General features: G+C 48.3%; 1 protein-coding gene across 5 annotated transcripts in view; it reads right to left on the minus strand.

The window, feature by feature from the left end:
• The window catches only part of KCND3 (potassium voltage-gated channel subfamily D member 3), a 127,584-nt gene extending 112,197 nt beyond the window's left edge, over positions 1 to 15,387 (minus strand). For 3 of the 5 annotated variants that reach the window (XM_037410435.1, XM_037410431.1, XM_037410436.1), the window contains exons 1-2: positions 15,070 to 15,387; positions 8,908 to 10,092 (exon numbers count right to left, since the gene is read on the minus strand). In XM_037410435.1, the coding sequence (XP_037266332.1) occupies positions 8,908 to 10,016 (1,109 nt within the window). In that variant the 5' untranslated portion in view covers positions 10,017 to 10,092; positions 15,070 to 15,387. Of the gene's footprint in view, positions 1 to 8,907; positions 10,093 to 13,990; positions 14,508 to 14,821 lie in introns of those variants that run through there. The other 2 variants (XM_037410433.1, XM_037410434.1) reach the window with 2 other exon arrangements.
• Positions 15,388 to 16,367: the final 980 nt, after the last annotated feature.

The raw sequence follows: 16,367 nt of genomic DNA on the forward strand, positions 1-16,367 counted from the left end.
ACAGAGAAGAAGAAAAGAGGCTGCCTGGTTGTGGGGTGAAATCTTGTCATCAAGGCTGTGCATTTGAATATTAAAGGCTGAAAGTGACTCAAGATTTTATCATCCACTGTTTTCACATCTGATGTGAAACCCTGCATCTACAGGCAAGATGAGAAAAACAGCAGCAGTTTGTGCCTTTTAGATGGCAAAGGGGTCACGTGTATGGAAAGAATGAAGTATGTGAAAAATAATTACCTGTAATAAGAAGCTAAGGGTGCTTCACAGCGTTGAGGATGTGTTGTTTGATTAACAGGAGCTGTTGGAAGTGAACCCAGCAGCTTTTGCTCCTGCCTGCTGCCAGGGAGGTTGGCCGAGGTTTGTGGGTGCTGGGCCGTTACTTCTGTCGTGCTGCCGCACGAGCATCCAGCAAACCTGTACGTGGGGCACGTGCAATAACAGCGCCTGCTGCCCCTCCATACGCGTTAAGACTTATAACTTGAATTATTTGACTTTGTTCCTGGGAGACCCCACGGCACCGTTGCACTGGGACCTCTGCATCTCTGTTTAAGCTTGGGTTTCAGGGGCCCGTCGCCTGGTTCCCTGGGACTACTCTCTTCAGAAGCAAACAATCCTTCTCAGGGGCTTTCTGGGGATGTACATCAGCCAAATTTTGCAAAGTCCTGAAGGCAAAAAGCTAAAGCTGATCTGTGTTTTAATTTTGCCGCAGATGGCACACCAAGATTAAAGCAGCAGGCTTCCCCAGGCGATCTGCTCAGTGGCTCTCCTGAACCCGAGCGGTGAAGAGCCTGCTCAGAAAATGACTTGAGTGGCTGCCCATTTTGGTTTGGTTGTTCTTGCAGATGCTTTTATAAGTGAGAGATAATTCATAGGCAGAGTGCCACTCTCCCATCAGGAGGAGCGCCAGCCGGTGACAATGCCATCGCAGCGCACGTCCCCAGACCAAGAGCCCCTCACGGCCCTGTGCAGAAAGTGAGAAAAAGTCCACAAGGCAGAGCCAGAACAAAAGAGTGAAATCATGAAAGAATGAGGGAAAGAAAGAGCCAGATGCTCCAGCATCATTTCTGAGGCGGCAAACCAGAACAAAAAGCCAGTAAAGACTTTCACCTTTTAAAGGAGTAATGAATTGTTTCCTCCTCTGGCAGGCAGTGATTTGACTTGCCACATGCCTCCTAGTAATTTCCCAGCAGGTTTTAATGTTGGAACAATGGCATTCTGTTAGATATTGATTTTAAAATAACTCTTCCACACTTAGTTGTAACTTTAAGAGGTGAATTACAGCCCTTGAATGTGCTCTAATGTAGCAATGGTAAATAGTTAAATAGGCACAATCTGTTTCTGCAGACGTTGCCTGTCCAGGAGAAGCAGAGCTGGGCTGAACCCTGCCTGTCTTCCTGGTCCATAGGAAAACCATCTGGCAGACTGCCTGCTCCGAAGGAAAATATTAATAAATTCACAATGGCTGCGGTGGAATTTGACAAAAAAACGCTGTGCTGGGTGTTGAAGGGGCAAGAGCAGGAGGGCAATGGGTAAATGACCTAATTGTAGCTCTTTTCTTCTTCAACTTCCATCGAGCTGTGATGCTCGCTGTGGGATGTCGCTGCGGCTGCCAGCACCTTTCGCTGAGCCTTGAGAGGCGGCCAGGGCCGGCCCGTGGCTCCGCTGGCTGCCAGGGTTATGCACACAAGCACGTTGCCAGAGCACTTCCATGAGCAGTGCAAAGCCCAGCTGCTCGCTTTGGGTATTGCCATTTTTGAGGCTTGTGCTGCATTAAAAATAAATAAACCTGCTATGTCCTCTGATAACGTGCTTTGGCAGCTCCGTCCCTCCGTACTTCTGCATGGACTGGCATGATGGTAGGAAGACGGAAGACGTGGCCCATGTTAAATGCAAATGGTGCACTGCTTCCACTGAAACCGTGCTGAGCTCCATGGTAACAGTGTCAATGTGCACTGGGGGTGCCGTGGTACCCCAGGCGGGAGTCCAGCTGCAAGTGTGATGGGTGGCAGGGAAGAGGTTTTGTTGATGTTGAGACAAAGTTTCTCTGTTTATTTTAGACTTTTTTGTATTTTCTTCCTTTAATTTTAATTAATGAGATGATTGCATTACAGTGCCTGGGCCACTCTTCCACAGCCTGGAAATAATCTGGGGTTTGTCGCAGGTATTCCCACGTTCTGGCTTCAGCCGCCCAGAGTGCACAGATCCCTTAAGAAATTTCAATAAAAATGTCTCACGTTGTTTTCCTAATATTGAATGGGGCAGGTGTTTCACTTCACATTCCGGTGCCCGGTGTAGATCCCTGCCGGCGAGGAAGCCGAGGCAGGGATGCGAAGTGCAGCCGGGTCTGGGGGCGCGGAGGGGCTGCGCAGCCATCTGGGCAGGGGATTAACCCCCGGGAAGAGGCGGCGGAGGCACCGGCCGCTCGGAAACTCCCTCTGTGCTGCCTCTGCTCCGCCATTCACACTGAAAACTGATTCCCACTGCATGGGCTGTAATCAGCTAAGAGATGTAATTAGTTTCGGCTAATTTGTTGCAGGGTCTTTAACTTCACTTCTCCTTTCCCTGCTTTATGACTGATGGACTGATGGTGGCTACTCTGTCCCTTATTTTCAGCTGATCTCTGTAAACTAATTACTTTTACTGGGTCAGCGCTGTTATGAAATTACCATTTTATGAGACTAAAAATAGCTGAGATCCAGTCAGCAAGCCAATCACTTCCCTTCATCTCCAATGAAAATACAATGTTATCTTTAATCTGTATTTCTCGGGGACTTACTGTCATACAAGCTAGTAAGAAAGGGGGGGAAAAAAAAGGAAGAGTAGTTTAGAAAAAATTCGTAAATCAGTTGCTATAGATGCGTCTCTGCCAAGGCTTCCATTGGTAAATTTAGCAGTTGCGTTACAGTTTTAGCCAGTACCATTACTTGGCCTTATTCAAAATAATTTGCTTCTCTCACAATGAGCTTACCCTAAAGGAAAGTTATTTTGTCTTGCACATTAAAAATGGTGTGTTTGTACATATGTGCAATCGGTATAAATGTTCAAAGCCAAAAAAAGCATGAGGACAGATAAATTATTTTTTTTTTAAGAGAGAGAGAGAAACTGACTGAATTCTGCTTGCTCTGAAAATAAATAAAGGTATAATATTTCTGGAGTTCTGGTTGAATACAAATAGCTCTAAAATGAGATGCTTCCCTGAGATTTACATCAAGACAGTGAAGAGAAGAGGTTGCATCTGTAGTTCCTGATACAAAGACGCACAATATCTGTAAACCCATTAGGAGAAGAAAATTGATACGCATTTGTATAGGATGAAGCTGGAGTCAAGAGGGTGAAAGCTCAAGAAAATGGCTTCTTTGTGTGGCTCCCTCAGTTCATTGTTTGATCGGACTTTCTGTATATTACATTTAAGCCGTTCTTTGGCCTGTGGGTATAAGAATTGTTGACTGTGTGGGAAACAGTGAGAGTGAGGAAATTTTAGCGCCTTGCTTTACAAAGGAGATATCCCACATCTCATCCCTCTTTCCATCGATGATGTTAAATATGCAAAGTAGTGTTTCTATTAAAGCAATTTCTCTGATTCAGTTTAACAGCAGTTACTGAAGTACTGACACGCACAGTATGATTGCTGGGCCAAACAGCAATCTTTCCGGAGAAGCCGGGAATGGCAGCGCTCCAGAGATGATTTATTATTTTCCTTACTTTGCAAGCTCCTCTTAGTTTGCATGAAGGAGGGTGAATGAAGGTTACTATCAGCTTGAGTGGTTTCAGTACTTTGTACTGGAGAAATAGCTGCAGAGAGATCTCTGTTTGCACGGTAGCTGGCAGTGCTTGCAAGAAACGTGGTCACTATTCAATAAGTTCATGCTAGTCCAGCTGTCAGCAGTTTGGCAGCAAGTATTTTCACATGCTATTTCACTGCTTACATTTCATACCCTTTCTCGCCCATGATTGAATACTAATAAAAATAAAGCCTGAGAAATAAGCAAAACAAAGAATGATGTTTCTTTCAGAGGGGTTGCTCAGGTGCCAGTTCTCCTGCGCTCACTCTGACCCACATTTTGCAGAAGCACAGGGTACCAGCTTCAACCGAGCCAAACCAAAATAGACCCCTACCCCCAAATCGCAGCCATCTAAGCACTCAACTAATCAAACCCGTAAGAAATTTCAGATCTTCCTCCAGATCAGGTGGTTGACATAACTAGGCCAGCACATCTGTTTTGTTGACTCCCTGGCGTTAACCTCGTTCCTTAAATGAATGATACAGAGAGGACTGTTGTCCAAGTGCACTGATGTATATCTTTCAAACTCATTGACCAGCGCAGCCAAGTCTGAAAGAGAGATAGCGTTCCCGAAACCATTATGTTCTTGCAAATTGTAAGGGAGCGAGTCAGACAGAGGACAGATTCTCCTAGGACCACCCTGCTCCTAGGACCACCCCGCGGGCATTGATCTGTGGGAGCTCAGCCTTCGTTAGGCAACAGAAAATCACACGGCATGTCCCTCAGCTCAAATCAGAACAAAACCCGTCAACAACCTCTGTCCCTTGGTCCGCGGTACTGCTGGTTTCTGGACACACATGACCCAAAGCTCTCATGACGATTCCCTCCAGGACATACTGCAGGTTGTTCACCCTCCAGTCTGCTGCCTGCTGTGATGGGGATGGGGGATGCTGGCACCGCCAGCTGCAGGTGTCAGCGTTCTGCTCTGGCACCAGCCCGGGGCATGGCGGGGAGCCTGGACGCGATGCTCTGCAGGGCCCCTGGGAGCCCCTCCGTGCCCCAGGGTGGTGCAGGTAGATGTGACACTTTGCTTCTCACAACTACAATTTCCAGTCTGCACTGCAGGTCACACACTGCCCCAGAGGCTGAAACATACTGCTGTTGTCGGGTGAAATGAAAACAGCTATAAAAAGCTTAGAAAGATATGTGCTCTGGGCAAAAGCGGTGTTGGGTTTAGTAGCATGAGAGAGGTCTCACACCGCAGCCGTGTTTGTGACATACTGATGGGCAGCAAAACGCGAGGCTGCCCCATCTGCAACCCAATGCTATTAAAGAGTGAATAAAACCAACGTGCTGGCAACAGCGTAACAAAATTTATGGTAATTAAACTGTCTCTATATAGATGTAAAACCGGTGGCTGTTGCGTATCAAGTTAGCTAAAAACAAAGGCAGGGACATGAATGCTAAGGATGGAAGCCAGCACTGTGTTCCTCCGCCGCTTTCAGCAGCGCTTGTGTTACTGCGATGGAGGGTCCTGGGGGCCAAAACCTCCTGCAGAACAAAGGAAAGGAGCTGGCAAAGCTAGGATTTATTGTGTTGGTGTGTTAGACAGGGGCAACAGAGAGGATGGGTAGCTGTTGTCCTCTTGAGAAGAATGTTTCTGCATGAATTGGATAGCTGATTTTGAATTAATTTTGAATAGTTGTTTCAGTAATCCAGATTGATTTAAGATGCACCCAAGAATAATACTTTCATTATAAAACCTCCTGAGCAAAATTTAAATTGTGTTAAATTAAAAAAAGCCTCTGCTAAACCAGGGCTGATGAGCACAACAGAGGGATCAGAGATGCAGGGTCAGTATAATTTAATTCCTTTGCTTTGTTTCCCATTCCAGAAAAACCGTTGTACCTATCTCCTTGGGTTGTTAACTACCTAAGGAGCTTGCAAGCTGTCCTGGATTTCTCGAAACTGATTTGCATAGAAGCCCCACCAAAAGCAGCACTTACTCTATTTTATGCAGTGCTTCACCTTCAAGAAGAAATGCATTTTTATTGCTTTTCAATTATGGGTCAATCTGGAAATTCAATTGCAAGCCTAAAGATACTTGGGAATCTGGAATAACAGCAGCTGATGTAGAGTACAGTGGGAGAATTAATGCTTTCCTAATGCTAGCCTTGTGTGTTTGTTGCAAGTAAACTTTCCCTTTTTGTAGAAATGGAGCTAATTTTTTTCATGTCCTAATAACATGGGAAAAGTTATCCTGCATGCTCCAAATCACTTTTATAAGGCACTTTGTCACAAGCCATGGTAGAATTCCAGTGTCAGGGAAATGTTCACTTACCAGGTGTTAAATGTTTCAGTGTTCAAAACAAAAAATACATACGTGTGTGTATAGAGCTGAGTTAAAAACTATCGTGCTTTAGAATTTCTGGCTGAACTTTTAAAGGCAAATGTCAGAGAATATTTAAGATATTCATAAAAGCTCGGAGCGTTGCTGAAAGCAGCCAACCGGCAACCACTAACTCGGCGAAGTCTGATGTATTAAGAAGCACGTTAGAGACGCTGGCTGCATTTTTGGCAGCATGTGCCATAGGAATTGCTAGTACTCTCATTAGTAACAAGATCCTTCCAAATGTACTGAAATGACTTCTGAAGAGAGATGTATATGAAATATTGCATGAAAATGCCAGTCTGTCAAAACAGGAAGGATTTAGGGGGAAATGCAGGGGGGCAGATGTTAACCCACACCACATGGTGGGAGTCAGGAAGGTGGGAATGACCTGAGGCTAAAAGCTTTATTTCTAGGGGTTATGGATTTCGAGGCCTTGATGCCAAGCCGTGGGTGAGAGGTGTTCACATGAGCCCAGGGCTGGTGCTGGCCCTGCTGGCACCTCTGGCCCTGGCCTGCTCCGCTGGGACCCCACCACCATCCTCGCCACCTCCAAAGAGTGCCTCTCCGAGGGGGGCCGGCCGGGGCTCTGTGCAGCTGGTCTGGCAGGAGTTAGGGGGTTATGGCTCATGGTAGCAGCTTCTCATTCTAGCACCGGGTCTGGGCAAGCCAGAGGAGAGTGTTCGGCTTTGGGTGCTTGGATAAGGATAAGGGAGCGCTGGGGACCCGCTAAGTGGGGTCATGGGCAGACGGGTGTTGTCAGAGAGCACAGGGGCTCTTCGGGGTCTGCTGTTACCGAGCTTTCTGGGTTTCTTGTACATCTGTGGTAATGACACTAACATTACCTGATAGACTGTTTGCTAGAGACACCTCTTTTAATTAAAATTCTGCAACAAAAATCCCAAATCAGTAATACCAGAAGTTTAAGCTTTAAGGCTTTGACAGCATTTTATAGGTCCTTTTCCAGTGGACTCTTACAAAGCCGTGTTTAAATTCCTATCAACTCATTTAAAGCACTCCTTCATCTATAATTTCTTTGATTACAACAGATTGAGAACACTTTAAAGTCCTCAGGAACACTCTGGTTTGTCTATCCATGCGTTCAGAAAGGAAGGGAAAGAAAACACAACCCAGTCACTGCGCTGATGGGAACAGAGACTCAACCGCACTAGAGCCCATTCCGCATGTAATTCCTGACAGGGTTTGTTCCCAGCCAACACTGACCCCAACTCTCCTGTCGCAAAGACGTAACAACATACGTGTGACTGCACACAAGTGCTGTAGATGGAAAGATAGGTGTGAACGTTATTAAACAGAGACCAGAAAACAGGACTGTGTTTTCATGCTTTTCCCCGCTGTGGGGAGGATGCACAAACGAGCCACCCGAGACAGGTGTCCCTCTGAAGCTGCTCAGATACAGTGGTGGGGACAGGAGGGTGGGAACTGACCAGTATGGACCAGTCAGAGTATGGAAAGCTGAACTGCAGGGTAGGGGAGTGCTGGGATCCAAAGCCCTGCTTCGGTTTCTAAGCAAGCACGGACTTCTTTTCCACGGTAAGGACCTTAGTTTTGCCGTGTGAACTTGCAAACTTTGCTTAGATGTTAAAAAGGAGGAAAAAGAGATCTTTTGGTGACTATGACAAACATGTTCTACATTTTCAGTTAACGAAGAAATTCAGACTTGCAGTTGTCATATGCGCAGATTCTGCACCTTTCTGACAGCTGAATTATGATTTTAATAATTTAAAAGTGCTACTGTGAGCCTGTTCATGTATAATAGGCACAGAGAAGTGTTTAAAATCAAAAGCAGTTTAGAGAAAAAGTGGTCACCATATTGAGAATTGTCTACACCTGAATATTAAACTGTGTGAACTTTCCAGTGGGAAAACACTTTGCAAAGTAACTATAAACTTGGTATGTTGTTCTGATGTGTGAGAGATTGCATGCGGTCAGAACTTGGTGAGTGCCTGAAGCAGCAGCCTGTGATCCCCACTGTCTTTTACATAACCCCGCCAGGGTGAGGGCTTGGTCATTCTGCTTACAAAGGTTTTAGTTCAGAGCAACAGAAGCTCAAATCTATAATCTCAGTAGAAACATCTGTAAGACAGAAATGAAATATAAGGGAAAAAAGCACCCTCTAGGCTATATTCCCCTTGCTTTGATATCATTGTCTTTGTACCTCTGCGTGGGAATGTTTGAAATTCTACTGCAACAGCACACTCGTATTATTTTTTAAACTTGCAACTAAACACAGACAAGAGGCCTGTATCCTGCTCAATTAAGTAAAAAACAGTTCATGTCCTGGAGATCACCAACTATTTTCACAATATCCATTTGAATTCAGCAAATCTATAGTTCCCGGCATGTCAAATGAAGAAACAGTGACCGACATCGCAAAGAGAGACAACATATACATCAGCAACTTTGTGTAAAATCTATGGCTCGAACGCGTGTCTGAAAAAGACGTAAGCTCTAACTGCCAGCTCCCCTGCGCTCACGTTAACTTCTCGCTCCTGCCGAAGGCGTGCGAACCAGGACCTGCCACTCCACAGCCTTGCTCCTCCTGCACTCATTTACTGTTGCGTGAAGCATTTGTCAAGTGGGTGTAAGTGCTTTTTCCGTTTTATACAACTTCACATAAGCATAAATTGCAGACGTTGTAAGACAAAGAACAATCAAGCCCTTAACAATTCCAGCCCCTTTCCAAACATGCACCCAGGAAAATTCTTAGGAGAAACTGAAGTCAAGCTCCTAGTACATGCTTGCCTGCTGCTCAGTAAAAGAAAAAGTAATACTCACCCCAGTGTTGTCATGGTTACAATAGTGTACCAAAAGGAAGCAGGAATACTGGTGAATTTGCTTGCCGAGGACCCTTTCTCTGCATAAAACATCACAGTTGCAAAGATGATGATTGCCATAGTGAGGGAAAAGAGGAGAAAGCCAAGCTCGGAGGCACAGCTCTTCAAAGTGTAGCCCAAGATTCTTAAGCCTTGGGAATGGCGAGAGAACTTGAAAATCCTGAAAACCCTAAAAACCCTTAGTGTCACAAAGGCTCCACTGACATCCTCATTGTTGGTCATCACCAAGCCAATGTAGTATGGCATGATGGCCACCACGTCAATGATGCTCATCACACTTCTAATGAATCTGTAGCGACTTGGGGCCGCAAAGAGTCTCAACAGATACTCAACTGTGAAAATCATCACACAAGCTGTGTCCAAGCAAAAGAAAGCCACAGCGTATCTTTCCCCACATGGAAGCTCCTTGTTTCCTGGCACTGTGCCACAAGGGACAGTTTCCACAACGTTAGTGATCACAGAGACAGCAATAAAGAAACCGGTGACATAGTAAAAGACTAAGGCTAAGGTGCTGGTGTGGGGGTTCTCGAAGGCTCGCCACATGGTCTGCCGGAAGCTCAGGGATGGCATGGACCCTTCTTGGTTGTTTTCTGAGTCGTTGTCATCCATCAGCCGCTCCGCGTTTTCCCGTTTTCTGTCTTTGTACTCTTCATAGCAGCAGTCCCCAATGATTTCAGGGAGGATCCCATAGAAGGCAAGCTCTTCATCATAGGCAGAGATGCACTCATACCTGGGATAGTGCAGCTTGCCAGTTCTATAAAAATTTAAGATGCACCTAAAGACCTCAGGGTCCCGGTCAAAGAAGTACTCCTTAGTGTCTTCGTTGAAGAAGAACTCCTTCTCGGTGCTGCCCAGGAGAGTGTCCGGGTATCTCTCCAGTGTAGTCCTCCAGGTCTGGAAGCGCCTGCCACTCACATTGAGGATGATCAGCTCATCCTGTCTCTTGTTTTTCTCCGTTGGAGCCAGCGGCATGGGACAGTTGGCCACTGGCATCCATCCTATGGCGGCTGCCCTGGCAAAGGGCAACCATGCTGCTACTCCTGCTGCCATGATGACCCCAGGCCTTGTTACTGGAGAAGATGGTTAGGCTGCTCCCGAGACCTGTTGGAAGTCAGATCAGTTCCATCTAAAATGCAGAACAAAATAAAAACACAACACACAGTCAAGCGGGGTGTCTTGCCCCATCGTGTAAACAGTCAGATACCAGTACGTACACAGAAATCTGAAACAAGTGGCTTGCCCTCACCTCCCGCTTGAAGAATGATATTAAATAAGGCACGTGATAATCAGCTCAGCGGGGTTATGGCATTATTATAGATTGAAATTTTGAATAGCAAATGATTCCTCATTAAAAGCATTTTAAAAGTAGCATAAACACACTAATTTATATTTGCTTCCTTACAAACAAGACTAATCCATAATTCCGCAGGTGTAAGCCTCGTGCTCATCAGTTTAACTACAGCTGTCAAGAAGGAGCTGGGAACTCCAGTGAAATCAGCCTGCAGTTCACCCGGTGAAACTGCTGTGAGAAGCCACGGCTGGACTGAGCTGCGTTTCCAGTCTTAAGGAAGTTCAATATGTAACAAATCTTGCACAAAGAACATATTCAGCTAAAAGAAACAGAAAATCTCTGGTTTTCACTAGTTTTCTCCGACCTTTAATTAAAGACCTGGCCTCAGCAGCAGCTTCCTTTAGAGGTGGGTTTGACTTTTGTGAAGTATTGCATCCCTCCACTGGACCAGAGGAAAATTCTGACTTTCAGGGAAACATTGCTGAGAATACCTGAGCCACAGTAAGCTGGGGTCCCAGGTGTGAAAGCTGACGGATTAAGCTTCCAACTGAGTACCAGGAGCATCAGAATGAGGGAAGCCTCTGAAGTCGGACAGCTTTCTTCCAGCAGGAAGGTACCTTGCTTATTTCCTGGCTAACAGAGGCAGAAGTCCTTCAGCTGAAGAACTGAAGGGCTGCTCGGCTGAAATGAAATATGTTCACCGCACTCTTGATTTTTAGATGAGAAATATCCGAAGCTGTCCAGCTTCTCAGCTGCTGGAAGCCAACATTCTCTTGAAGTTAGTTATTGCAGTTCTGATCTAGCCATCAATTTTCTTTTTCTTTCTGATCTTTGCTCGGAGTTCTTACAATACTTAACTTTTGTTTTAACTTGGATTTACTTTCACTTCCCTAATGCTTTTCTATCTCTACCATAAAATTATCCAGAGAAGGGTGCCATTATCATAGAAGATCCCTTAGGGGCCCTATCAAATAGTCGATTTATCAATGGAAATTCCATCAATTCCACTGACTCAGGCCCTCAAAGCTTCATTATATCCTCTACATGGTATCCTTCTAGGTAGTTTTACTCTGAAGTTTTTTAATTATATGAAAGCTGCCATTCCAGCCAGTAAGGCTGCAGCATTATTGATTTCAACAGGCCATCAAAATACTGAATAAAAAATGATGGAATCAATCTGTGGTGAAAATGACTAAACTGCTCACAAATGCTCTTCCTCTTCAGGGCACATTAACATTCATCACCTTGATGTTGAGTATCTTTCTATGCAATTTTACTATCTAAAGGACAATTGAAATCCCTCGTGCAAGCATCTTACTGCTGCTGGAAGAGGTTTTGTAATTACGAAACATGTAATAATCCATAGTGAAGCTTATCCCAAGGAGACACTTTGCTTATATACATGGCACTGGAACAAACATCCCATGATATTTTCCTATAAAGAATTGTTCAATATTACTATGCACTATTTTTTTCTCTCCCCCTAAAGAGGGAATTTATTGCGTTAATAGTGCCAGACTGACAGCTCTGGAGAGCAGGCTCTTTCGTCTGTGCAGGGAAGAGGCAGAGCGCGGCAGTGCAAACTTTTCTCGGCACGTCTTTGAGAATATGCCCTGGTCCAGCTGGAGGGCCACCTCAGGGGCTTGGTGGGCTCAGGCAGCAGAGCTGCCCATTTCTTACACCAGCAGTGGTGGATCTTGCAGCTTCTGTGAAGCACTGTGTTAAGAACAGGACCGCAAAACAGGAGGCAGCGAAATGAGAACCATTTCATTCATTAATCACCAAATATATACAGGCAAATAACCAAGAGACCAAGATAATGCATCCTGTTCCTGTTTTCCCTGCTGGTAAACTGTCTTCTCTGCTTTTTAATTTCAATTAGCAACACCACCACAGTCATTCTACCAGGACTGATAGGCGACGTACAGTGACCTGACCAGTTACAGCACACTGGATCCTCATCTCCCCTGATTTCTCAGGGGAATCTTGTTAGAAATCTCTTCTGTACTTTTATAACTTTGGTTGTAAATTCCAGGTTACCTACATTAGCTGCTGAGGCACTATAAATACTTCACATATAATTGTTCTATTAAAGCACTGGTAACTCGTAAGTGACTTACACATTTTTAAATCGATTTTTAAAGATAAAATGGGTCCTTCCATGCTGGCAGTATATGTGGGGAAGCTATAAATATCTCAGCTGTGAAATGGACAGGAGGTTAAAACAGAGAAGAGGGAGGGGGCTATTCTTCTGTGGAAGTTTAGTTCCCATTTCTCTGTGACCAAGAGATGCAGGTGGGTAAGAAAACGTAGTGCACTCAGCTTAATTTTCAAAGTTGCGTTAAATCCATCCCATTTGATCCTCAAAATACACAAAAAGAGAGTCTTTTCTAGCTATAAATTGTCTGAAGGACTGAGAGGGAGAAGAGTGATGACCTCCCCTATTGCAGAGGTACTGCTTTTTCTTGTCCTTGAGTCCTTGGAACTCCACACACACACCCCCCCCAAAGTAAGAGACAGAAAATTAAGGGAGAGAGAGGACTGAATTTTTAGTCAGAGCTGCACAAACTAAGCTGAGTAAAAAAATATTATGAAGTAACTATTTTATCTACAGAATGTGGAAAGAATCCTCCTTTTCTGCATGCCTGACTTTTGGTAACTGATAACCAGTCTTTTTAGGCTGGAAAGCAATTGGCTGGGCTCAAAATATACTGTACAGTCAACAGTCTCTTCAGCTCACATAGCAAACAGACACGCTTTAATACTAACAAGCATAATATTTAGCCATACACACATTTCTAATTTCAATTACCCTAATTTCTGCCTGTAATTTGAAAGGAACTAGTTAAGAACAGATCGGTACCCTGCTGATGACATTTAGAAAACCTGGTACACAAAATAAAATAATTTGCCCCCTCCTGAGTCAGAAAAGTCAGCATCTATAGAGAAAAGAATTTTGTTTTCTTTAGGTGGTTATGAGGCCAGTGAAATGGTGTGAGCAGATTTGATAGAAGAGCCTGAGGTGTGCACCCCCGGCCCCCTTCCAGGAGCTTGGACCCTCCTGACCACCACTGGCTCCGCGGGTTGTCTGTGCCGCGGCCGCTTTCTGGGCACCGGGGCTTCATCCCGGTTTCAAAAAAAAACCCTGACAGGCACGGCCAGGGCAGTAAAGCTCTGGAGGAAAACTTTAGAGAACACAGTTATGTCTATTCACCTAAAGGGTCAAGGAATGAAGTATGGATTCTTACCACATTAGCTTCCACTGGCATTACCATACTTAGTAAATGTCTCTTTGTAGTCTCACGAAAGCAGAAACAAACCCAAAATCTCATAGTGTTTCCCTTTCCAGAAGCAGGCAGGTATGTTTTAAAATAAACTGATAAACATACTGTGACTTTCTTGAGGAGACGCTGCTAATGGGAGTGAAGAGCCTTGAAATCATCTGTTCTCTCCTTCCCTGTCCTTGTTGGGTCAGGCTCAGACAGCAAAGATATATTTGCTTTAAAGCAAACTATGTCAGTCAAAGCTTTGATATCCTCCATCAGTCACATACTCCTTTCCCTTCACAATCACATCAGAAAATAAAACTTTCTGCAAAACGTTCACTCCCTTAGTCCGTTGGAGAGATTTAGGAGCAAAAGCAACAGGCTTAGGATAAACGCGTGCAAACTTCTCCCCTCCCTCCCAGTCAGCCCAGAGAGCCCCATCTTGCCGGCTCGCAGCGATGCCTTACCTGGCAAGGAAAGATGCTCTCAGTGCCCAAAAGTAGGGCTGGATTTGAGGAACTGGAAGGAAGGGGGAGCAGTCACTCCTCAGGATAAAAGGTGAACTGTGCTGCCTGCCTCTTGACTCCCTCTCTGAATGCAGTCAGAGGCAATCAGTAAATGTGATCATCATTGTGAAAGTATATATAGAGAGATGACTAAACAGCTTCTCCCTCATTACCGCCGAGACGGAGTCTCCCTGCCTCTCTCGCCTGAGCTTGCTTCCTTTTGCTCCCTCCCCTTCCAGCGCCGCTCCGAGCTCTGCTCTGGCTGCCCAAGGCAGCTGGCGGTGGCCCCCGGGTCCCGGAGAGCTGGCTGGTGGGGATGCAGCAGGGAGATGGAGCAGTGGTCTGGGGAGGCAGGCGGCGAAGCAAGGCTGAGGGAAGGCGGGGTGAGCTACCAGAGACACCGGCAAATGGAGTCATTAAATACAGACCAGAGCCTACCCTGCATGCTAATGTGCCGGCAGTGGCAAGGGGGGGAAGAAGGGGGGGGGGAAGTGTGGGATGAACTCCACTGATCCCTCCTGGAGCATCCTCTGCATCCCTGGCTCTTGGGCAGGCGGGGACCACGCAGGAGAGGTCTCCTTTGGGCAAGAAAATGAGCTCTTCCTCCAGCACCACAAACCTACAGCCAACACCTTAGCCAGGGCAGGAGGCTACATTCTAGACTAAAAATAAATAATTCAGACGTAAGCCAGTCTTGCCCTCTCTCCTTCTCCCCTTTTTCCTTCCTACCACCTGTCCCCTTTCCCCCTCGTCCTGCTGCTCTCGCTTGCCCTGCTCCTTGGCAGCTCTTACCAGTCCTGTCTCCCCACCGCCTCAGCATCCCTCTTCCATCCGCGGGCAGAAGTTGGGACTCCGCACGCCCAGAGCCCCGGCAGCCCTCCCGACTGAGCTCTTTGCCGGAGAATCCTCGTGAAGTGAATAACTCTAAGCCCAGACCAGGGCGAAGCAGCCCGTGCCCTGCTCTGCCGGGCAGCTCCCGGCGATGCCCGACGTGCCGCAGCCGTAGTTGGTGACTTCCATAAAGTCAGACCGATACGTACATGACACAGAGGAGCTCGGCTGCCTCGCCATTGCCTCGCGTCCCCCGCAGCGCGGTACCGTACTGATCTGTCGCCGGGAGCCCGGGGCTGGAGCGGGCTGCGCGGCCGCCGGGTGGGGACGCGGGAGGGAAGGCGAGCGGAGGGCGCGGAGCCGGGGAGCGCCGAGAGGGAGAGGCGCGGAGCCGGAGAGTGCGGAGCGGGAGAAGCGTGGAGCGGGAGGCTGGAGCGGGGGCGAGGAGGAGGAGGGCGCCGGGGTGGGAGCGAGCCGGGGGCACGGCTCCTGCCCCTCGCTCCCCGCGGCAGCTGCCAGCGCGCCGCCTCCCCGCCCGCAGGTGAGCCCCCCCGCCCCCGGGCCGCTGCCCCCCGCCCCGCGCCGGTGCCCGCCCCCCCGGCCGCCCCCCCTCACCTCGGCACGGCGCGCCGGCCCTGCCCCCGGCCCAGCCCCCGGCCCAGCCCCCGGCGCTCCCGGCGCGGCCGCCAGCCGAGCGCCCCGCTGCCATGCGGCTGCCGGGGGCTGCGGGGCGGCGCGGGCGGGGCGGCAGCGCGGATCAGCACCGCCGGCGCGGACAGCTCCGCGGGGGGCGGGGGCAGCGCTCACGCACCTCCGCCTCTCCGCACCCCGCAACTCCACACTCCTGCACCCCCGCACCCCCCACTCCCGCACCCCCCACTCCCGCACCCCCGCACTCCCCACTCCCGCACCCCCGCACTCCCCTACTCTCCGCACCCCTTCACCCCCGCCGCACCCCCGCACGCCCGCACCCCCGCACTCCCCGCAAACCCGCACTTCCGGAAGCCCTCACGCCCTCACGCTCCCGCAGCCCCGCACCCTCACACAGCCCCCCACCCCCGCACCCCCGCACCCCCCACTCCTGCACAGCCCCCCCGCCCGCCCGCCGAGCCGCCGGCAGGTGTCACCCGGAGCGAGCGCGGCGCTGCCGGGACAGGCGGCCCCGGCCCGGCTGGGCGGCAGCTGCGGGGGGCGGCGGGGCCCCCCCGGGCCGGCTGCGGGGCTCTGCGGGCCCCCCCGCCGTGCCGCTCCCAGCCGGGGGTAGGGGGCTTTGCGGGACCGCTGGGGCGAGAGGAGCCGGGGCCTGCGCGGTCTATGTGCCGGTGCTGCGGGACATCAGCGTCTCAGCTTGCCCAGTCCCTGATAATTCAGTGTAATTACTAGGAAATAATACTAATTTCTGAACGTTAGGTCTTGGATAATCCTCCCCCAAAACAATTTCCCCCAATAATATTCGTAAGCCACGTTCCGAGAGCTCTTAAACCAAGGCCTGACTGGGAAAAAATAA

This window comes from Falco rusticolus, chromosome 17 (assembly GCF_015220075.1).
Source record: "Falco rusticolus isolate bFalRus1 chromosome 17, bFalRus1.pri, whole genome shotgun sequence".
Classification (NCBI taxonomy): domain Eukaryota; kingdom Metazoa; phylum Chordata; class Aves; order Falconiformes; family Falconidae; genus Falco; species Falco rusticolus.